At 36.7% G+C, this 23,270-nt stretch overlaps 1 protein-coding gene across 1 annotated transcript; it reads left to right on the forward strand.

Annotated features, from left to right (window-relative positions):
- The first annotated feature begins 2,354 nt into the window (after positions 1-2,354).
- IL26 (interleukin 26) lies at positions 2,355-22,501 on the forward strand. Its single transcript, XM_024576173.2, has 5 exons — positions 2,355-2,561; positions 2,644-2,700; positions 2,874-3,008; positions 22,259-22,324; positions 22,410-22,501. Exons 1-5 carry the CDS (start codon positions 2,391-2,393, stop codon positions 22,494-22,496), a joined length of 516 nt encoding a protein of 171 aa, XP_024431941.2. The 5' UTR covers positions 2,355-2,390; the 3' UTR covers positions 22,497-22,501.
- The last annotated feature ends 769 nt before the right edge of the window (positions 22,502-23,270 follow it).

The raw sequence follows: 23,270 nt of genomic DNA on the forward strand, positions 1-23,270 counted from the left end.
AAATCTCCTTTCCTTGTGAGGACACCAGTAATATTGGATTAAGACTCACTAGATGACTTCATTTTAATTTGACTACCTCTTTAAAGACTCTCTCTCTTAATATAGTCACATTCCGGGGCCCTGGGGGTTAAGATTTCAACATATGAGCTTTTTGGGGGACAACATTCAGCCCATAGCAAGTATCTTGGGAAAGCCTTGCTGAGAAGATGACGTTTGAGCAAAAACTTGAAAAAGCCGGCCATGTAAATATCTGGGGGAACGCATTTCAGGGAGAGTGAAGAGCAGTGCAAAGGCACAGGTGTGCTTGGTGAGTCTGAAGAGCAACAAGGAGGTGTTGTGTCTAGAGGAGGTGAACAAGGGGAAGAGTAGTAGGAGAACGGGCCAGAAAGGAAGGAGAATAGGCAAAATCAGGGCCCTTAGGCCATTGAAAGAACTTTGGCTTTTTTTTTTCTTTTTTCTTTTTATTGTTGTTCAAGTACAGTTGTCTCCATTTTCACACCACCACTTTCCCCTCTCCCACCCACCCCCACTTCCCACCCTCAATCCTTCCCCCCTTTGGCTTTGTCCATGGGCCCTTTTTTTGCTCTGAGTGTGATGGAAAGTCCTCAAGAGAGAAATCATGTTGTTAGTAGCCTGAACATTCAGGTTCAAATGCATTGCCTCGTGTGAGTAAAGTTTATTAGGAGCTTATACTGATTGCCCCAAGGCCACAGGCTGAAGAAATGGACCAATGCATAATACATTTTGACAGAAAAAATACATTGATTTCTAGGAGTCTCACTATTTTGATTTCTAAATTCTGTCTCAATTTTTGCTGTCATTGGTGTGTATCTTCTTTTTGATGCACTTAGAAAATGGGGCAGAACGACTATTTTTTTAAGTCCCATGTGCTTTGATAAAACTTAGGAGGATGCCTGGATTTGTGCATGGTACATTCTTTCTCTCTTGGTCAGCTGTCTTCTTGTGAAGAGCTCTCATCTCATTTCAGAGGGTGTGTCCGTTATCAGCAGAGGTGCTCCTGTGGAAACGAGGTGTGGGCTCTTCCAAGAGACCCACTTACTTCTTGAAACATCAGAAAATACTCCCAAGTGTTTGGACCTTTCACTTTATACCTTCTCCAGCCCTGTCTGCTTTGATTTAGGACTAAGTCTTAGGATCTGGTGCTTGTTATTGACTCTGTCCACCTTTGGTGAATCTCTTATTCACAACCAGATTCCTAGTGTTGATTTGCCTGGGACTATGTTACCTCTGTTCATGCCAGGCTTTGGTGACTTAGCTCTCCTTCTCAATAATACCTGGGCTATGTCTACTTATCTTGGGGCTGCTACCCCACTTACTGCCATTGAAAGGACTGGGACAGAACTGAGGATGGGAGTCCATGGAGCATCTGCCTTCGTGGCCCCTAGTGCCCAGCATTGCTCTTTGTATTGGAAAATCCTTGATAAAAATTTGTCAATGGAATAAATTTTACCAAAAAAAGTCATGGTAGTATCTTATGATGTGAAAAGGAAGTGTTTATTCAACTAATATTAGATGCGCTTCTTTAGATGAGGCATCATGGTAGGTACTGAGGATTCAAAGATAGAAAGACGGGGTCTGTTCCCTCAAGGAATTTCCACTCTACCGGAAGTCCAGAATTAGAGGAAAAGCCCATGTGGTCAACTTGGCTAGAGATAATACAGCAGCTTTTGGATTGTGGGTGTTAATCCCAGGTCCAGTTCCAAACAAATCTTGAATATATTAGGGGAGTTACAATTTCTGAGCTGGAAAAATTCTTGAGAAAAGTTGGAAAACCTCTCTCTTGGGTTTTGATGTTGGCTGCAGAGTGCTGGCTTCTGAGGGAAAAGAAGGAGCCAGGTGAAGGGTTTGGCAAGGGATGAACAGAAAAATCTATATGCCATCCTGAGCTGATTTCCCAGGGCTGCCCATTCTACTATTCGGTTCAATTTTTTTTCTGGGATACTCCTTAGAAAAGGAGATTTTCTTTACGTATGTGAATTCAAAAGAATTCATATGCCTCCTGGAGACCAGGCTTTTTCATTGGCATAGCATGATTTTTAAATAATGAAATCTGTCGTGATATGCCACTGAAGTTCTGGTTTTTTTGTTGTTGTTTTTGGAAATGAGGCCCCATCTTTACCAGTAAATTTGAGCTTTTACTCAACATCATAGATGGTGTGGTCAACATGTTTTGATTATGAAGCAAGCTCTCAAAAAAAAAATAGAGAGCAGCCAAAGTGATCTTCCTCTTTATAGACTGTAAGTTATCTTTCGCAGCATCTCATTAAAAAGCCAGCCTTGAGGGTTAAAGTAGGTTATCCTCTCATTTAAATAACACAAGTAACTCTGGCTGTTGTGAGTGACACAGGCCCAGGGTGAGGTGGAGGGAAATGCGGGGGAATTGCATTTTGAAGTCTGGGTTGCTGCTTGTTACTCTGTCTCTTGCTATTGCCAAGCACAAGCAATCTCACTTCGCCAAGAGCTGTTACCCAAAGGGAACCCTGTTGCGGGCTGTTGACATGCTCTACGTCAAGGTGGCATGGCTCAAGGCAACAATTCCAGTAAGTATTAAGCTCGTGGAAAGCTGATCTAAAGGATGTTTGTAATTCTGGATAAAACTTATTTCTCTTTGTTTTATTGTAGGAAGACCACATAAAAAATATACGATTATTAAAAAAGAAATCAAAAAAGCTATTCATGGTAAGCCAGAGGGTTCCCCACCCCCACCCCTGTTTCTAATTGTTTTATGCTTTTCCCCTTGCATTTAAGTTTTTTTGATGGACATTAAGTAGTAATCAGGGGGATGTTTCAATGGCATTTTACAAAAGGTGTTCATGGTTTACCTTATGCAATTTCTTATGCCTTATTTATAGAAAAACTGCAGATTCCAAGAACAGCTTCTGTCTTTCTTCATGGAAGATGTTTTTGGACAACTCCAATTACAAGTTTGCAAGGAAATACACTTTGTGGAAGAATTTCATAGCCTTAGGCAGAAATTGAGCCGCTGTGTAAGTATGCACAGCAAATATGGTGAGTTTGATCCTCTAAACCTACCTAGAAGACAGCATGTATGCAGCTGTCGCCACACCAAAGGGTGAGTAAAAGGGCTTTCTAACTGTTGGCTTGTAGTCCAAATGGAGAGACATCATCGCCAGGGAAACAGCCTGAAACAATCATGCAAAACTCAGAATGTCACTATTTATTATTTCTTAAGGAATGGCACATAAAACATATGAAGACAGCTAAAATTCATTTAATTTTTATCATTCTCTCTTTATGACTCCCAAGTGGTTCATTCATTTAATAAATATTTAAATATCAACTATGTGCCAAATACTACTCTAAGCTCCTTTCTTCCTTTCTTTCTTTCTTTGTCTTTCTTTCTTTCTTTCTTTCTTTCTTTCTTTCTTTCTTTCTTTCTTTCTTTCTTTCTTTCTTCTTTCTTTCTTTCTTTCTTTCTTTCTTTCTTTCTTTCTTTCTTTCTTTCTTTCTTTCCTTTCTTTCTTTCTTTCTTTCTTTCTTTCTTTCTTTCTTTCTTTCTTTCTTTCTTTCTTTCTTTCTTTCTTTCTTTCTTTCTTTCTTTCTTTCTTTCTTCTCTTTCTCTTTCTCTTTCCCATATTGATGAAAACTGTTTAGATTGCCTTTTTCTTATTTATTTATTTAATTTTTAACAGTTGTATCCTTTTAAAGGCATGGTCTCAGTCAAAACAAAATGAAAAGAAGAGGAGTATGTCTTCTATGAGCCCTAAATTATTTGATGTTGCTTAGGTCACTGCCACTGTATGCAATGTATGCAATTAAGAAGATAAAAAAGACCACATTTCTATTTAAACATCCATAGTAACAAAGGCCAGCATAGAGAAAAAAATAAGACAAAATAAAATATCAAGTCACGATCTGTGCAATATTAGTTGACTTCCCTCTGTGGGGAGTGTGGAATATTTTCTGTGGCTTTGGGTTCCAAGCATGCTTTCTGCAGCCTCCTGCAGCTGTGCCGTGCAGCTGGTGCAAAGAAGGGGCAGTGATGCCACCTGCAGTCCTACGGTTGGCAGGCGGAAACAAGCTCCCGTATTCTTGGGTGTGGTGGTTATTGAAGCTTAAATACTTGGCAATTGGAGGTGGACTTTCGTTTTTTAAGAGTTAGGATACCTTTTTCTTGTAGTTCATGAAAGGACTCAGGAAGCCAAATTGCAGCCCCTACTACAGGGACATTTTATGAGGGTGAGCTGGTCAATTAGGTTAAAAAAAATCAACAAATATACATTCACTTTTCTTTGGTGAGTTTGTGTTTATGTCCTTGTTTGGGACTTGGGTTGCATGGTTTTTAAAATAAACTCTCCTGTTCTGTTAAAATAACAACAAAGAGGAAAAATTACAAACTGTACCTCTTTGTAGAATACAGAGAGGACACTCTAGGCCAGTTCCTTTGAATGAAATAATGGAAAGGCCATCACTTCTCTTTGGTTTATTCTATATTTAATCTGTGAAGTCTGCTTATTATGACAGTGAATTGTATAGTCTCTTAAATTTAAGTTGAATTATTATATAAACTTATATTTCATTTGGTGTTCCTGATTAGATGATTATTATCCCAACTAAGAGAGTTTTCACCACTAGCAGACTCGAAGGGGAGGAGAAGAATCCACTGAAGCACTAGATATTGGGGGAAATGGAGACCTATGGCAGTGACTGTAGACTAGAGTGGAGTCATTCAAAGGAACAAGCAAGCTGTTCCCATTTCAATATCTGGAAACAGAAATACTCTTCAGCTTTTAATATACCTTCTATTCCTCTTTTTGCTAGAGACCTCGATTCCTCTGCATTAGCCATCCGATTTATGGTAATTTAATGTTACTTTGAATGAAGTTTGTTAATAATTATGGTGAGGCACTAGAAGACATCATTGTTTGATACAATACCATGTTATCTGGACACCTGGAACACTCCCTGCCCCTCCAAAGCATGTCTGTCTGTTTTTATCATTGATTATTTTCCTTGGCTTAAATAGCTAGAAAACATATAATGATAGTTATAACCCAAACCAAGATGAAAAACTTGGAAAACATAGAACTGTTTAGGAACTCTGGTTCTCTTTGATTTGTCTTTGAAGTGTCTTCCTAAAGGGACCTCAATCTGTCAATAGAGACACTTCTTTCAAGGACTTGGGCCACAGCAGCATCAGAGCAGTGTGGCAGCATCAGAGCAGTGTGGCACCTGGCTGGTTGCAGCCACTTAGCACAGTGGCTGGCTCCCCCTTATGGCTTAATGTGAATATAACACCCGGTCAACCTCTCCAATAACCTTGAGGCTGTACTTAAGTTCTCCCACCTGAGCCAACCACTCTTAGCTTCAGTTAATTGTCTCAAGAGCTATGGAGTTTACGCCCTGGGGTGTATCAACCTCCTCTGGGAAACTGTGAAAAAGAAAGCCAGAGGATTAGCCTGAGCTTTGGAAAGCCTTCTCAGACTTTTGCTTTAGGGAAATAAGCGCTTGCCTTGCATTTAATCTTTTGGCCAGTCATATTTTTATTTTTGTTTTCTTGCCAACAGAAGCTGGTATTGGTTTAATATAAATTTACTCATCATCTGATCTTGGTGGAATTATAAATTGGTGATTGGGGCAGAGTTTAGGCAGGCAGAAGTTATAAAATATGAAATAGGCAGCATTAACTTAAATGTGATATTAATAAAAATGGGCATAAAATATAGTCAATATATAAACAGCCAATGTAGAAAGTAATCACTCCTGTTGTATTTGCCCTGTTGTCCTTGCTATTGGGGTTGTTGTGGGGAAACGAGTTAAAACACAGGCCTTGCACTCTAGGAGTTTTGCAGTGTGTGTCGGTGTGCGTTGGTAGGAGGATTCCAGTGGGAAGGAAGGGAAGGGCAAGGCCACTATACAAACAATTATAGCAAGAGGAAGAAAGAAAAAGCACCATAATAACAGGATTGGCAAAATTCAGGGTTCAGAGCAGAAATCTGCATGTCTACATGGAGCAGGAAAAGTGTCAAGAAAGTGAGACTTTGAAAGGGGCCCTGAGTTCTGAGGGTTCTATATCCACAGAACCTTGACATATTTCAAAAATGGTCTCAGGCTTTTTCCATGATCCAGAAACAGAGGGAAATGGCCCAACCCTTGTTTCCAGGACCCAGAACTCTAGGCTAATGCTGAGGTTAGTGGGATGCTGTAGTCTAAACAGGATTTGAAGGGTTGATTAAAAAAACAACAAACCAACACTGCATTTAGGATGCTGTTTCCAGAGTTAAATGCTGTCTGAATTTGAAACAGTTGACTTACATACAGAATTTTGGCATATAGTCCATTTGCTTAATGTGCGTACTTGGTGTTTGAATTTATGTCAACAATGAGTCATTGATCTGTGCTCTTCTGAAAGTGTTTCCCCCCCCTCCAATCTTGGAAACAACAAAAAAGCAAAATATATGATATCAATTCCTTTATGTAACTTAGGGAATCCAACCATTTTTCATTTTGTATCTTAATACATTGAAATAATAGTAAGGCTTACTACAACTCTTTATAAATCATAACCTCGTAATGGTGATTTTTAAATGTGCTAGTTCTATGTGGATGTTTTATTTCTCTTGCAACTTTTTAATAAACATCCAGAATTGTTTAAAAAAAACCAATTACCCTGCTAAAGATGCAAAGATATTTTTGCCATGATAAATTTTTAAAAATACCATAATCTACCCTATTTTGCCAAATAGAATTTGACCCTGGATGAATTTGTTGAGTATATGTTGAGCTAGTTAGAATGTGAAGTACTAGATTACTCCTTTAAAATTGACAGTAAACTTCCTTGGTGTTTGTAGGAGCATGTATGCTGGGAGAGTACTACAATTTTGGTGATGGAATACTGATGTATTAGATTGCCAAATATCATTATCTTGCATTACATCTGAGTTATCCTTGGTGGAGATTGTTCTGTGTCCCCAGAGAAAAAACTAAGTCTAGTACAATCAGGAACTAGACAGTGGATCCCATGTTGTCAGCTGGAGATGATCAATATCTCTTTCCACGTGCAGTTCACGTGGAGCTTTAAGGTTACTGGCTATGTGTAGATAATGAATGGTACAACCTTTTTTAACATTACCACCAACCAGCCATTGAACATTTCTAGGCTTTAGATTTCTTAGTTCAAAATGAGATACAAGATTAAAATGTCCATGGTGAGTAAATGACCCTGTGTATCTTCCCCTTCCTGGTTCCCTCCCAGGGAACATTGAGCATTGTGCCGATTATTACCATGTGATGAAGGCAAGGGAACAAATAATTATCCACATTTTGAGGCTTTATGGATTTACACTTGATGTGTGGCCATGGAGTGGCTGAAACCAAATGCTTTTCTTCCCTTATTTCATTCTTTTTTCTTCCTTCCTCTCCCCTGTCTCTCCATCCCCCAAACGTATTTTCAGAATGTTCCTTGTACCCGCTCTGTCTGAGTCAATTTACTGAGTAGCTGATTCATGAACTGACCAATTTTTGATCCATTGTTTCTTTTACCTATCTAGTTTTAGTTGACTGTCTTTATTTTATCTTTATATGAAAGAATTCCTTGTTTTAAGAAATATTCTAATTTGTCTCAGTTCCAGGTTCCTACCTTTGGAATTGGAGACTGAGTAGCAGAGGGAGACTGGGGAATAAAGAAGAGTCATAAGAACTGAATCCTTTTTAACATGCAGAATTCTTTTGAATTTATTGAACATTAATCTATTCCTATACAAAAGAAGAATGCATTTGTAAGAATTCCCCAAAGTCAAGAATACATTCAAGCATGTGTACAAATTTCAGTATCAGAGAGACACCGGCTACTGTAACAAATACTCCCACAAATTTTAGTGGCTTCACATTTTAGAACTTTATTCCTTACTCGTGTAAAATTCCAGTTGCAGTTTTTCTAGGTGAGGTCGCTTTCCTTCACGTTACGAATCAGGGATGCAGGCATCTTCTATACCACGGCTCTGCCATTCCCTACGCCTTTTGCATTCAGTCAGGTGAAGGAGGAGGAGAGCAAGAAGAAGACAGATTAGCTTCTTACAAGCCTCGTCCCGAAATAACACATAGCCTTCTGCTCATATTCCATTGGCAAGAAATAATCACATGGTTACAATAACTGCAAGGAAGCTGGAAAATGCAGTCTAGTTTATGTCCAAGAAGAAGAGGAAATACATTTTGGTCAATAGTTAGCAGTCTCTGGTATAATTATCCAAGAAATTTTCATTAGTATGGTATTTATGACCAGAGATACTCTCAGTTTCTTTACCTGTGTGCAAACTAAACAAAGATGTAGCCTTGCATGAGCAGGTGCAGTGAATGGAACGCTTGCTTAAGCTGGGCACTCACGTGCAGGGCGTGGCTGCGCAATGGCGCGGGTTGGTTCCGCTCAGGACTGCAGTCAGTGGATGATTTCTTCTTATAAATATATTCTTCCCACGAATAAGAAGGGAACAGAGACAAAGACTGAACTTCCCTGAAAATGGTGTAATACAGGCAAAATGAAAACCCAATCACCTGAAACTAAATGGTTAAAATAAACAAGTAAACTGATGTTTACAAATCGGCTTGCAGCAGTTTGGCCTACTCCTATATTTTCCAGGTCCTGTGCTACGTGTTGGGGTAAAAAGGGGTGAAAAAGACCAGTATGATTTGGTCCCCACTCTCCAGAGGTTAGCTGTTATTGGGAGAGAGATGTAAACAAAGAAGTTCAGTGAATCATGAAACACGATATGTGTGAATATTGATTTGCTGTCTGATGAAATCACTATGGAAGTAGTTAATGCCGTCTGCTCTGGGGCTTGGGGTATATGTGAGGGGAGACAGAGAAGAGTGTTATTAAATGAGGCAATGATTGAGTTTAACTTTTGGGGAATAAGGGGCACAAATGGCAGGGAGGAAGCTTGAATTAAAGCCCGATGGTATAAAACAACATACCATATTCAGGAAACTGCAAGTAATTTAGAATGAATGTAATGTGACTCGGGGAATGTGAAGCTGAGGCTGATTGTTCAGATTTTAGTGAGGAGAGCTCATAGGGGCCAGGTTAAGAAAGGCATGGTACGACTGGCCGAGGAAGTTAGATTGTTTCAGGGACACAGTGGAAAGCCACTGAAAGGCGTGTCCTGATCAAATACTCTGGTTTAGAAAGATCTCTTTGGTGCATATAGAAGGGTGCAGGGAGAGGGTGAGACTGGAGGCAGAGGAAACAATGAGAGGATTGTTGCAATAATGTGCTTGGACCAATGCTAGTGTCCCAGGGAAGGGTGAGGAGAGTCTGAGGAAGACAGCAGAGTCTGAGATGACTAAGGCTGAGACGGCTAGGGGCTGGCTGCGTGGTGGTGCCCTTCACTCAGAGTACAGAAGGAGAAAGCATGGAGGGAGGTTAGTAAGTTGCTTTTGACATGTTAAAAGTTTGAGGAGTCCCATGCGTAAGTACAGTCCTCAGAGTAGTATGTACACTTTATGTATATATATATATAGTAGCATGTACACTTTATGTATATATATGTATATGTGTGTGTATGTGTGTGTGTGTGTGTATAGTATATGTTTATGCGCATGTTAAGCTGGGTACATGAGTGCCGAGCTTAAGAAAGCATTCCATTCACTGCACCCTGCTCATGCAAGGCTACATCCTTTGTTTAATTTCGACAAAAGTAAAGAAACTGGTTTCTTTAACAGTTTATCTCTGGTAAACTCTTTACCTCTTTATCTCTTTACCTCTTAAACATACACAAAGTATGTATATTTTATGATGTATTTATTAACAAATTTACTGAGATATAATTGACATATAATTAGCTGAACGTATTTGAAGTATATAATTTGGTAATTTTAACATATGCATACACTTGTGAAACCACCACTACAGTTAACATAATGAACGTACCCATTACTTCCCAAAGTCTTTTTGTGACCCTCGGTCCCACTGTCCTGTCCTTCTGTTCCCAGGGAACCATTAGTCTGTTTTCTGTTATTATAGATTTGTTTGCATTTCTTAGAATTTAATGTAAATAGTATCTTATTATGAGTGCTATATTCTTTTCTGTCTAACTTCTTCCATCCAGAATAATTACTTTGAGATTTATTCATGTTATTGAGTGTATCAATAATTAGGGCTTTTTTCCCCCTTTATAATAGAGTATTTTATTTTATTTTATTTTTTATTTTTAATTTTTTTTGTTATTCAATTATAGTTGTGTGCCTTTTCTCCCCATCCCTCCACCCCACCCCAGCTGAACCCCCCTCCCTCCCCCACCCCCACCATCCCCCTTGATTTAGTCCTTGTGTCCTTTATAGTAGTTCCTGTAATCCCCTCTCCTCACTGTCCCCTCCCCACTCCCCCCTGCCCATTGTTAGATTGTTCTTAACTTCAATGTCTCTGGTTATATTTTGTTTGCTTTTTTTTCTATTGCTTATGTTCCAGTTAAAGGTGAGATCATATGGTATTTGTCCCTCACCGCCTGGCTTATTTCACTTAGCATAATGCTCTCCAGTTTCATCCATGCTGTTGCAAAGGGTATAAGCTCCTTCTCTCTCTCTGCTGCATAGAATTCCATTGTGTAAATATACCATAGTTTTTGGATCCACTCGTTTGCTGAAGGGCTCTTAGGTTGCTTCCAGTACTTGGCTATTGTAAATTGTGCTGCTATGAACATTGGGGTGCACAGGTTCTTTTGGATTGGTGTTTCAGGGTTCTTAGGGTATAATCCCAGCAACAGAATTGCTGGGTCAAAGGGCAGTTTCATTTTTAGTTTTCTGAGGAAATTCCATATTGTTTTCCACAGTGGCCTCACCGGTCTGCATTCCCACCAACAGTGCACTAGGGTTCCCTTTTCTCTGCATCCTCTCCAACATTTGTTTGTGGATTTGTTTATGTTGGCCACTCTGACTGGTGTGAGATGGTACCTCAATGTGGTTTTAATTTGCATCTCTATGATGGCTAGTGATGCTGAGCATCTTTTCATATGTCTCTGGGCCCTCTGTATGTCTTCCTTGGAGAAGTGTCTGTTCAAGTCCTTTGCCCATTTTTTAATTGGGTTGTTTGTCTTCCTGGAGTGGAGTCGTGTGAGTTCTTTATATATTTTGGAGATCAGGCCCTCGTCTGAGGTATCATTAGCAAATATGTTTTCCCATACTGTTGGTTCTCTTTGTAATTTGGTGCTGTTTTCTTTAGCCATGCAGAAGCTTTTTATTTTGATGAGGTCCCATTTGTTTATTCTTTCCTTTATGTCCCTTGCTTTAGGGGACGTGTCTGTGAGGATGTCTGAGATTTTCCTGCCAATGTTTTCCTCAAGGACTTTTATGGTGTTATGACTTATATTTAAGTCTTTTATCCATCTTGAGTTTATTTTTGTGTGTGATGTAAGTTGGTGATCAAGTTTCATTTTTTTGCACGTAGCTGTCCAGATCTCCCAACACCATCTGTTGAAGAGGCTGTTTTTGCTCCATTTTATGCTCCTGCCTCCTTTGTCAAATATTAATTGACCCTGAAGACTTGAGTTTATTTCTGGGCTCTCTGTTCTGTTCCTTTGGTCTATGTGCCTGTTTTTAAGCCAGTACCAGGCTGTTTTGATTACAGTGGCCTTGTAATACAGTTTGATATCAGGTATTGTGATCCCTCCTGCTTTGTTCTTCTTTCTCAAAATTGCTGCAGCTATTCGGGGTCGTTTATGGTTCCATAGAAATTTCTGAAATGTTTGTTCTATATCTGTGAAATATGTCATGGGTACTCTAGTAGGGATTGCATTGAATCTATAAATTGCTTTGGGTAGTATGGCCATTTTGATGATGTTAATTCTTCCAATCCATGAGCATGGTACATGCTTCTATTTGTTTGTGTCTTCCTTAATTTCTTTCTTCAGTGTTGTGTAGTTTTCTGAGTACAGGTCTTTTACCTCCTTGGTTAGGCTTATTCCTAGGTACCTTATTTTTCTTGTTGCTATATCAAATGGGATTTTTTTCCTGATTTCTGTCTCTGCAGTTTCATTGTTGGTGTACAGGAATGCCTTTGATTTCTGAGTATTGACTTTGTATCCAGCTGTTTTGCCAAATTCATTTATTAGGTCGAGTAGTTTTTTGGTGGAGTCTATAGGATTTTCCATGTACACTATCATGTCATCTGCACACAGTGACAGTTTCATTTCCTCCTTTCCAATTTGGATGCCTTTTATTTCTTTTTCTTGTCTGATTGTTGTGGCTAGGATTAGGGCTTTTTAATGGCCAAGGAAGATCCCATTGTAATGATATAACACAATTTATTCAACTATTGATGGATATTTATTTTTCCTCCAGTTTTTGGCTATCACAAATAAAGCTGCTATAAGTATTGATGGTATAATTAATTTTGTTAATTTATCAAAGAACCAGTTGTTAGTTTAATGAATTTTCTTTATTATTTTTCTGTTTGTCTGGGTTTTTTTGCCCACTGATTTCAATTCTGGAGTTTATTATTCCTTTTTTTCTGTTAAATTTGAATTTAGTCTGCACTTTTCTTTCTAGTTTCTTAAGGTGAAAGCTTGGGCCATTAACTTGAGATCTTTCAGTTTTTTTTTAAGGTTGAAGCTGAGGTTATTAGCTTGAGATTTTCCATCTTTTCCTATGGGATTTAATGTTATTAATTTCCCTTTAAATACTGTTTAGCTACCTCCCACAATCTTTGATGTTTTGCTTTATTTTCATTCACTTTAAAATGCTTTCTAACTTCCTTTTTGATTTCTTCTTTCACCCATGGATTATTTAGAAGGGTGTTATTTAGTTTCTGTATACTTGGGGACTTGTCCAGATACCTCTCTGATTTTGATTTCTAATTTTATTATATTTTGGTCAGAGAACAAAATTTATATGACTTGAATCCTTTTACATTTGTTGAGTCATCTTTTATGGCTCAAATTTGGTCTATTTTGGTAAATGTTGTATGTATTTGAAGAGAATAGATATACTTTGAATAGGGTGTTTTATAATATCAATTAGATCAGTTGTTACTGTTTCCCACTTTTTCCCTACCTTGATTTTCTTTCTCCTTATTCTATCAATTGCTGACATCTCTGACATTAATAGTGCATTCCTTGATTTCTCTTTGAAATTCTATCAGTATTCATCATAGAAATTCGTGTAGTCTGAAATTCTGTTATGAGGTACATAAATGTTTATGATGGTGTGTCATCATGATGAATTGACCCTTTCATTGTTATAGAATTACCCTGTTGTTCCTGATACTGGTTTTTATTCTGAAACCTTTTTCCGCTACTAATAGAATCACTCTAGCTTCCTTTGAATTATTGTTAGCACGATATATATTTTTCTATCATTTTACTCTTAACTTATTTGTGCTTTTTTATTTAAAATGAGTTTCTTGTAGGCAGCATACATTTACATTCTTTTAAAAAAATATCCACTCTGACACTTTCTTAGTTTTGGTGAGTTTAGACCACTTACATTTAATGTGATTATTGACACCGTTGGGGTTGTCTGTCTCCTATTTATCCAGTTTGTCTTTGTTCGATTATCCTCTTTTTCTTTCTTTTTCTTGATTGATTTTTTTAATGACTCCATTTTATCCCCATTATTGACTCATCAGTTAAAACTCTTACATGTTTTGCCATTTTTGAGACTTTTTATTCTTTTGTGTAGAACCAGGTTTCTACCTAGTATCATCTTCCTCTTTGAAGGGTTTCACTTAACATATCTTGTAGTACAGTTCTATCGATGATGAACTTGTTCAGATTTTTTTATGTCAGAAAAAAAAGCCTTTAAGTGCCCTTTATTTTGGAAATATATACTTTTTCTAATTATGGGATTCTGGGTTGATAGTCCCCCCCAATAATTTAAAGATGTTACTCCACTGTCTTCAGGCTGCATTGCATTGTTTCTGACAAGAAATCTGTTCCCATTCTTATCTTGCTCCTCTGCCATGTTTGTTTTTTCTAGCTTTTTTCCTTTTAAAGATTTTCTCTCTTTACTTGTTTTAAGCAATTCAGTTATGGTGTGCATTGGTGTAGTTTCCTTTATGTTTCTTGTGTTTGGACTTAATTTAGATCCTTGCATTTGTAAGTTTTAGTTTTTATAAACTTTGGAAATTTTTTGGCCATCATTTCTTTAAAATTTTTCTTCTGTACTTTCTCTCTATTATCTTCTTGGATTTCTAATTGCATATACATTCAGCCATGTGTAGTTGTCCCATAGTTCACTGTTTCTATTTTTTTTTTAGTTTTTCTTGTGTTGCATTGTGGATAGTTTCTATTGTTACATCTTTAAGTCCACTAATCTTTTTTTCTGCAGTGTTTAATTTGCTGTTAATCTCATTCAGTGTATGTTCATTTTAGACATTGTAGGTTTTATCTCTAGAAGTTTGAATTGGGCCTTTTAATATTTTCCATGTCTTTTCTTAATGTGATCAATGTTTCTTCAAGCTTCTAGAAAATATAGAATAATTTATAGCTACTCTTTTAATATTCTTGTCTGCAATTCTAAAATTTGTGTTAGTTCAATTACTTGATTTCTCTTCTCATTATGAGTTGTACTTTCCTGCTTTGTTGTATGCCTGGTAATTTTTGATTGGATATCAAACATTATAAATTTTACCTTATTGGATCCTACATGTTTTCATATTCCTGTAAATATTCTTTCTTTTTTTCATTTGGGCAGACAGTTAAGTTGCTTCACAAAAGTTTGATTTTTTTTTTTTCAGATTTTAAGTTTTGTTAGTTAGGACCAAAACATTGTTTAGTCTAGTGCTAATTTTTTCCTCCTACTGTGTCAACACATTTCAGTTAACCTTACCCAGTTCCCTGTGAATTTTCATTTCTTTCTCCTCTTACCCTTCTTCCTCCTTCCTGAAATTTATTTGTTAAAGAAATTGGGTCACTCTTTTAAAGAGTTTTTCATGGTATATGTTTTGCTGATTGCATTTTCATAGACTCATTTAATATATTCTTTTTTTTTCATCTCTCATACATTAGTAATTACTTATAGAGACTTGAGCAGGTTCAATCTTGATGTTTTGGCTAGACTACTCCACGGGTAGTGGTGTGTACTTTCATTAAAAGGCACATAATAGATGGCACCCATTTTTATGATTTTTGCTGTCATTGGTAATTATTGTCTAGATCTATTTATAAGGCGTTGCAAAATGATGTATTAAAAATTCTATTATACTTTATTTGTAAGCAGAGATCATCCATAAGCAGAACCTACCTATTACTAACCTGTTTGACTGTCCAAGGAATTTATCATATAAGAAAGGCAGAAAATATACTTAATTCTCTTTCTTTATTTACCAGATTTCAGTATAAGTAATTAATTTTCTAATGTCCTTCCAAGGTTGTCAACGAGTTGTTATTTTCTCATCGTTTCATTATTAATTCATGAACTTAAATTAGTTTTTATTTTTGAGAAGCCTGATTTCTATAAGATACCCACTCTTTGGGTTTCTTTGCAGATCCACTAAGGCTGAAATCTTCTTAAGCCACTCTTGCCCCATGATAATTACCATGGGAGACCCCAAGGTCTGAGATCTCCATGGTATTTGAATGTTATCTCATTTTTTCTGGTAACATCCTAAGCATTTTGTAGTACCTAATAAATTATTATATTTTTAATTATTCTGGGATAATTTAGATAGAATAATTATTCAAAGAAAATTAGTTATGGGTAATATAAAACACTTTTATCTTTATAATCTTTGTTAGCCATGGTATTTGGCTAAATGGTATTTGGGAAGTTAAGCTATGTATATGTAACAAAACATTTTAATACTTCTTATAGAACTAAAATACTTTCAGACTTGACAGGGAACTAATAGTTGCTTAATTGAATCTATAAAATAATTTGCCTAATTGCTAATAATCAAAGATGAAACTGAAAAAAATTCCATTAGTTTTCAAGATTTTAATCCTCTACTTTAATTAACAATTTGAGAGCCTGAATTGTAATTGGTAATTAAAGAGATGCATTTCTTTATATTGTGTGTAATTAACTTAAAGCCTGATAGGTCTTAGCAAATAGAATATTGTGTCTCCATTTCTGGGAGTGTGTTTGATAAGTAATTGCAACTAATTTATCAACTTGTAAGGCATTATTAATTATTTATCCTTGTAATTTCAAATATTTTAAAATTGCAATTGGTTTAACTGAAAAAACCAGGAGTGGGATGTGAGACCAGCCCTGTTTTATTATTCCAATAATTGCAAAGTCCAAATCCTGTTAACAATACCAATAATCTCATCTTGTGGTTGTTGGAAGAATTAAATAAGATAATATATCAAGGTGCTTAGCATGTAATAGTTCTGCAAAACTGTCAGTGTCTTTCCTTATTACTTTCCATACATAGAACACTAATTTTCTTCTAATTACATTGTCTCAACAATTTCCAAAAGAGTGATTCTCCTATATAATCAAATACTTCTTTAGCATCTACTGTTAGTGTTAAGTTGCATTATGTGTATAATTTAGAGTAGCACTTTAATTTAAAGATAAAGAGATCATTTATAAGTAATTGGTTTTAATCTTGGTAAATATATTTCCTGATTATATTGTAGAATCTCTTTGCTGACAAATTCATTCCTTAGTTAATGATATATAATATCTTTGTCGAAATTATGGGGCATAGCTTTATCACTTCATGTGCTAAATTTTATAGACTTATTCTTTTTAATTGAAATAGAGTTGACATATGTCATTATATTAGTTTCAGATGTACGACATAACATTTGATATTTGTTTCAATTATCAAATGATTACCACAGTAAGTCTAGTTAATATCCATGCATGGACTCATTCTGATGAATGATAATTATGCTGAGAATTAAAAAATCTTCAATAAAGTCATCCTATCCCTAGTATCTCTTTGTATTTAAGATATTTAGAAACTCTTTATAGTTTTTGCCATGGTTGGAACATGGAGAAATCTTACGTGGGTCTAAGATAAGTGTAGGTAAGCGAGGTTATATACACTTATTTATACCAAATGACTGTTAGTTACAGAGTCACTTAGAAATGGAATAGTGTTTTGTAAACTCTTCTGATATATATTCACTCAGGTATTGGATCTCTGTCTTTTGCTTTTTGAAAATTATATGTCTGATTATGAACTTGCTTTTGAAGAGAGACACTGGCTACTAGTTGATTCAACTCTTTCTCCTTCATGCAACCTACTTGGTTGTAATATATGTATGTTTTCTTCCAATCATGGTAATCAAAAAATTTTCTTCCTAAGTTTCCTATTAGCCTGTCTGGTCTCAGTAGTCTTGTGTTAATGTCCTAATGCCCACACTTTTGCCAAACTGACATAAAATTTTTAAAAATCTGTTTTAAAATAGGCTATACTGATATACTTTTCTCAATTGTATTTTTATATGCACCTTATTTGTAAGACTTCACATGAGAAATTTCAAAAAGTTAGTAAGATTTGCTGGAAAACCAAATCTGCTATCATACAATAGAATAAAATTAGTTTAAATTTTAATCTAATGCCTCATCTATCATTTACATTTTGGGTGTAAAAAGTTTTAGGAAACCAAGATCATGGCCAAAGTAGAAACTACCTTAACCATGAAGGTTAACTAAATAAAGTAAAATAAAATAAAATAAAATAAAATAAAATAAAATAAAACAACAACAACAAAAAACAACCCAAAAACCTTACAAACAAAAGAATACCAAAAGGGATGGTTATAATCCGTTTTGAAGTTGTATGTGGAAGTAAATAAAATATGTAAGATCTTACATATGGTTTTACACTCCTTTAAGGGTTGTGAGAATATGGCATATATTTATAACAGGAGAAAACATAATAAAACTTTTTGAAGAAAGGATTGAAGTTGTTCTCTGTGAGGACACAGTGTGAGTAAGTGCTGCTCTGAGAGACTATACATAGGTAGCTGTCTACTCACTGACTCATGCATTTCATTTTTCCACAATTTTCAGAGGAAAGAGATGTTTTATTTTTGCTCTGTCATACACAATAGAACTTTGTATGATTTTTCAAACACGTGAGGGCATTGGGGACACAAGTTAAGAACTGTGTTATCTGTTCATCCAACTGTTTTAAACAGAGCTCTGAAGCTCTAATCCCTGGGACATGCTTCAAACTATTATTAAACCAGTGTCCCGAAGCCAAAAGCTGATGCTTACATTTCATTCATTGATTCATTTAGTAAACAAACATTTGTTGAGTATCTAGTATTAGCTGAACACTATTCAAGATGCTGGGGATTCAACAAAAATGGATAGGCATCTCTGGCCTCATAGAACTCCCTGAAAATGCTCTCGGCCAGCTGCAGCTCATCTCAGGTTGTGGCAGGTGCTGAGAAGCGGGCACACAGGAGAATGTGCCGAAGGGCTGGAGGCTGGGGCCAAGCCATGGGTAATTGAGTCTGGGGGTTTTAGCTGAGCCCTGAAGGGTGTTTAAATCACCTCTACTCTCTCCAGCCTTGGAGCACCATGCTTCCTCTGCCGGCTGGTCCCTTGTCCCTGCTCCTTCCACTCCATCTTATCCTGCAAGATGCAACTCACCTGTTTTATCCTTCTGGAAGCCTTCTGGGATTTCACAGTCAGATTTTTTTCTGAGAGCCAGAAAAAAGGCAATTATTGTATTATTTTTTAATCACAGTATTTATCACATAGTATTGTGATTTTGCATCACTGCCAGTCTTAGTAGATGAGCCATCATTTGAACCTTAAGGCAATTTTCATCAAGTAGGATACTTTTAGAAATCAACGCCGTGTGGACAGAAATGCCCAGCACATGCTAAGTACACGATAAAAATGTTTTGACTTAATAGTGAATGATTAGGCCTTGTGTTTGTTATTGTCTGACTATCTCACACCTTCCTTTGAGCTGGTCCCTAGTTATTCTATCCATACTAATAAATTCCCTTTAGTCTAGATCATATCTGCTTTGGTTGAGTTTGTCAAATCACTCAGCAATTCTTATAATAAAACCGCCCACCCTCTGTTTGCATTCTGTTATCAGCAAATGCAACTATACACTGAAACATAAAGAAAAAGAAGCCATTCCCTTACAAAACCTTCCTTTCAAACAATGGAATCATGGCAGTAAAATCTGACTGTAGACATAGGTGCAATAGTCAGGAAAATGAGAACCTTTGGGGTCAGATCTTTACCAGGGGTCATTTATAGTAACTGGAGCTCAAGGCACCAGAAAGCATCTCATAAACAAGCAGAGCTCTACCAGCAAGAGCTCTACACTAGCACTAAGAAATGTTTGTTTGTTTATTTATTGCCAAACCTTGTTTTTCTCCTTTTCTACTCTCCTTGCTCTACTGAGGGTGGCATTGCCTTAGACGGGGTGAGGTCAGCAGCCTTTGTGTACTTCCCACTCTGCTGTGGGAGGCGCCGCCGTGACCAGTTTCCGGGGCAGAGGGTATAGTCACAGGAATGCCTGAATGCTATTTAACTCCTGCAATGTCCAGGACTTGGCTGGCTTCTTCGGTCTCCCACTTTCAATGTTAGTCTTTAAATCCTAACACTTTCGTATTTAATGTTGTGCCACATGACTTGCTTCTTCTGCGCTTTGTAGTTGATCCTCACATCTCAGAACTTTGATATGTTGTCTTGGAATTAGGAAAGTGTTGATTGTCTTTTTTATTGAGTGTCCTTTTTTTCAGTTTGCAAGATTTGGGCCAACTACTTTTATGTTAGATAATTTTAGCCTTGAAGGACTTAATATTTAACCAAACTCTTCATTTATAAAATAATCGACAGACCTCTCTACATCCTCTCCACACTTACTATCTTGGCTGAAACTGGGCTTGATATTTCTAGAATTTTCTTTTGTAGTTCCACTCTGAAAAACAAATGAACAAAGAAAACAAAACACATGTATACATGCACCACACATGGGGCTTCTTCCTTTGTTTATTATCACATTGTCCATTTTCACGTTGAAATCTCTCTGCCAATCAGCTCAGTCTTTGAAAGCCATTTCTGACATCTCCTCTTTTGTAATGTAGAGCAGATATCTTTGGGCTAATCTCTCTTTAAAACTGGATTTTGAATGTTTTCAACAAGAGATTGGCTTAGTTCAAATATCTTTTCCAAGTTATGCTGTTTTATTTTTCATCCTTATATAGTGTTTTTAAATAGACTATTGAGTCAGAATACTTGGGTTCAGTCCAGCTCATTCACTTAGTGATCATAGGCAGAATATGAACTTCCATGGTTTGGTTTTCCAATCCGTAAAATGCAGATAACAACGGTACCTACCTCATAGGTTGTTGTGAGGACTGAATGAGTTAATACAACTGAAGCTTTCAGTTTAGTGCCTGACATAGAACACTCACATATTACATGTTGACTATGATTAGTCTTGCCTAACCATATTCTCAGTATTTCTGTGTTCACTTGAAGGGGAATTTGGTAAAGAAGAGAGCTTATGAATCTACAACTATTTTTTAAAATGTATTTTTTATTGTTTTTTTTCATTATCATTTATCCCCCTTATTCATCCTCCCACAGTCACCACACTGTTGCTCACTAACTCTGCCTTGCTCATCATTATGTCTTTAGTACCTAACAGATGGCCTGACACATAGTAAGCACTTTGGGAATGTTTCTTTAATGAACGACTGAATTCTTTCTGACTGTGTTCTCTGACATTGGCTACCACTGTCCTGGGTCTGTCACGCATTGCTGTGGCCTCACAGGGTTGGTCTGGGTTGAAATGTCCTCTTCTTAATTCATGGCTCTTACCACAGGGAGGTCCAACCCTGTGCTTGTGAATCCCACTTAACCTGAATATTCTGTCTGTAGCTCTTTTGTGCCAGATCTCCGAAGCCCCTTTCACAACAGGGATCTCTCTGTATGCAGGGTTTGACCTCATGGTAGAGTCCCATTTGGGCAGAGTAATGACCCATCATCAGTTTTAAACCCCCAAAACAGCATTCAGGACATAACTGTCAAGTCATTTCGGTCATTCTCTCCTGATAAGAAAAGGGGCCTGCGTGTTGACCCTTCTCCCTACTTCTCTTTGTATTGTGGCCTAAAGGGACCTGCTGGTTGACATTGGCCACATTTCATTTGTTTTAATAGATGTTGTCATTTAGCTGCTTCCATTTCTTGAGTTTTAATTGTTATCTTTATTGATGTACCCAACACTCTTTTACCCCTAGGTTAGAACCTCCTGAGGCTCCTTGGGTGAGTGATTACCCACCTGGGCCTTGGTTTCCTTTTCTATAAATTTAGAAGAATTTCCCTATTCAATTTCCTCCATCTACTCCAGAGATTTTATGGGTAAAAACTAAGTAGTTAAATTAGATATTTTCACCGTTTCCTTCCTTTTCTGTTCTCTAGTTAACTCCATGCAAATTTGTAGGAGAATAGAAGATGATGTTAATTTCTTCCTACTGATCTCCTAGGCATTGCTGTGCTCACATAAGATTTAAAAATTCACCTCAAAGGCGACTGGCAGTTTTCCCTTGCCAGACGCCAGGAAATCAGCCTTCCCCTTCCCTTAACTTAGAAATTAATATTTAATTTCTTGGTGCTTTCTCCTGGCAATTGACACCTGAATATTGTACTGTGTAATGTGAATAACACCAGGGTGATTTTTCAAAAAAAGTATAATTTTTTGTCCTTCTTGTATCCCCCATGTTACCCACATCTCCCTTGTTCAATTGCTCCAGTCTTTTCCTCCCCTCCATCCTTCCTTCCTTCCTTCCTTCCTTCCTTCCTTCCTTCCTTCCTTCCTTCCTTCCTCTCCACTCCCCATCCCCTCTTCACTTTCTAGAGAGCACTTACTTAGCCTTTTCTGCTTCAGGCCTTTGCACACTTGTCCCTCTGTCTGAAGTATTCTCTCCTGTTCATCCTCCCCAACCACCTCCATCTTTCTTTAGCTCCTTATATAGCTTTAGCTCCATCTTTTTTTGGCTCCTTTTCATTTTTTCAGATCTTAATTTGTGCCATTCTTCAAAAGAGCCCTCTCTGACCCATTGAAAGTAGGTCATTCCTGTAAATCCCTAGAGTCTTGTCCATTACAAATGCAGTTTTAATTGTATTTTGTAAACTTTAATTTTTGTTTCTTTCCTTTTGTTTCTTACTTATCATCTGCTTCCACCATGAAACTTTAAGTTCTGTGAAGACAGAGGCCATGCATTATTTATTTCCAGTGCATATCCATGCCAAGAACATTACTTACTCAATAAATGTTTGGTGAGTGAATGAAAGTGTGTTATTAGTAACTTTTCAACAATATTATCTGTATTCGCTGTTGCTTTCTTAGATTTCCTGTGCTTCATCAGCTAGAGAGATGAAATCCATTACCAGGATAAAAAGAATATTTTATGAGGTAAGTATTCTAAATCCTTATTTTTGAATATTTTATTTTTTAAATCTGAAAGATTGCTGCTTTTATATCTCTACTTTATCTGCAGATTGGAAACAGAGGAATCTACAAAGCTATCACTGAGCTGGATATTCTTCTTTCCTGGATTAAGCAATTCCTGGAAAATATTAAGTAATGCAAGAAATCAAGCACATTGATTTAATTTTATTTTGAAATATAATGAGAACAACTAGCAATAAATTTATAAGTGTACTTCTTTTTAAAATTTTGTACATAGTACTGACATCAATTTAGATTCAGAATAGGCTAGGGAAATTTGACAAAATAAAATTTTAGAGTGCTTTCATTCTGAACATGTTTTGTTATTACCAATCAATTTGAATACATTTAATTTAAAAGTACATAACCAGAATTAACTCATGTAATATTTGTTGAGTGAAATTCAGACTTCTGGGATATAATATAATGTTATTAAGATGGAAATAAATGCTATATATATATGAATATTGTCTACTTAAGGATTTGATAATTACTAATTATGCCCAGTGTGAACTTAGCTCCTGAAATATTTTGAATTTAATTAAATAAACTATTTTTTTCTCCTGAGTGTCATTTCTATGACAACATGCTAGAATTTTATTGAATACAATGGGTAACAATCAGATAAGATCAAATAAGACACCCAAGTCTACTAACTTCTTGGAATGGTTTACTAGGATCATCTTTGACAGCCAACCTAAGCCACAAAGACCACAAATGATGCCAGAGCTTGACAGCGCTCCTTCTGGGTGCTGTACAATTAGGAACACTGATAGAGGCCAAGTGAAAATCTAGATGCAGCTCATATGCCACCACAGTAAACTTGTCATACTGTCTAAAAACCTTACTTGCACAGCTAGGCCTTCAGTTAAATGAATAATGTGGACTGACCATTGTTTTGCATTAAACA

The sequence above is a fragment of the Desmodus rotundus genome, chromosome 3, assembly GCF_022682495.2.
Source record: "Desmodus rotundus isolate HL8 chromosome 3, HLdesRot8A.1, whole genome shotgun sequence".
Classification (NCBI taxonomy): domain Eukaryota; kingdom Metazoa; phylum Chordata; class Mammalia; order Chiroptera; family Phyllostomidae; genus Desmodus; species Desmodus rotundus.

Coding starts and splice junctions, on each gene's coding strand:
- IL26 (XM_024576173.2), top strand. CDS start 2,391: ATGCGGGGGAATTGCATTTTGAAGTCTGGGTTGCTGCTTGTTACTCTG. Junction 2,562..2,643: donor GGCTCAAGGCAACAATTCCA/GTAAGTATTAAG, acceptor GTTTTATTGTAG/GAAGACCACATAAAAAATAT. Junction 2,701..2,873: donor AATCAAAAAAGCTATTCATG/GTAAGCCAGAGG, acceptor CCTTATTTATAG/AAAAACTGCAGATTCCAAGA.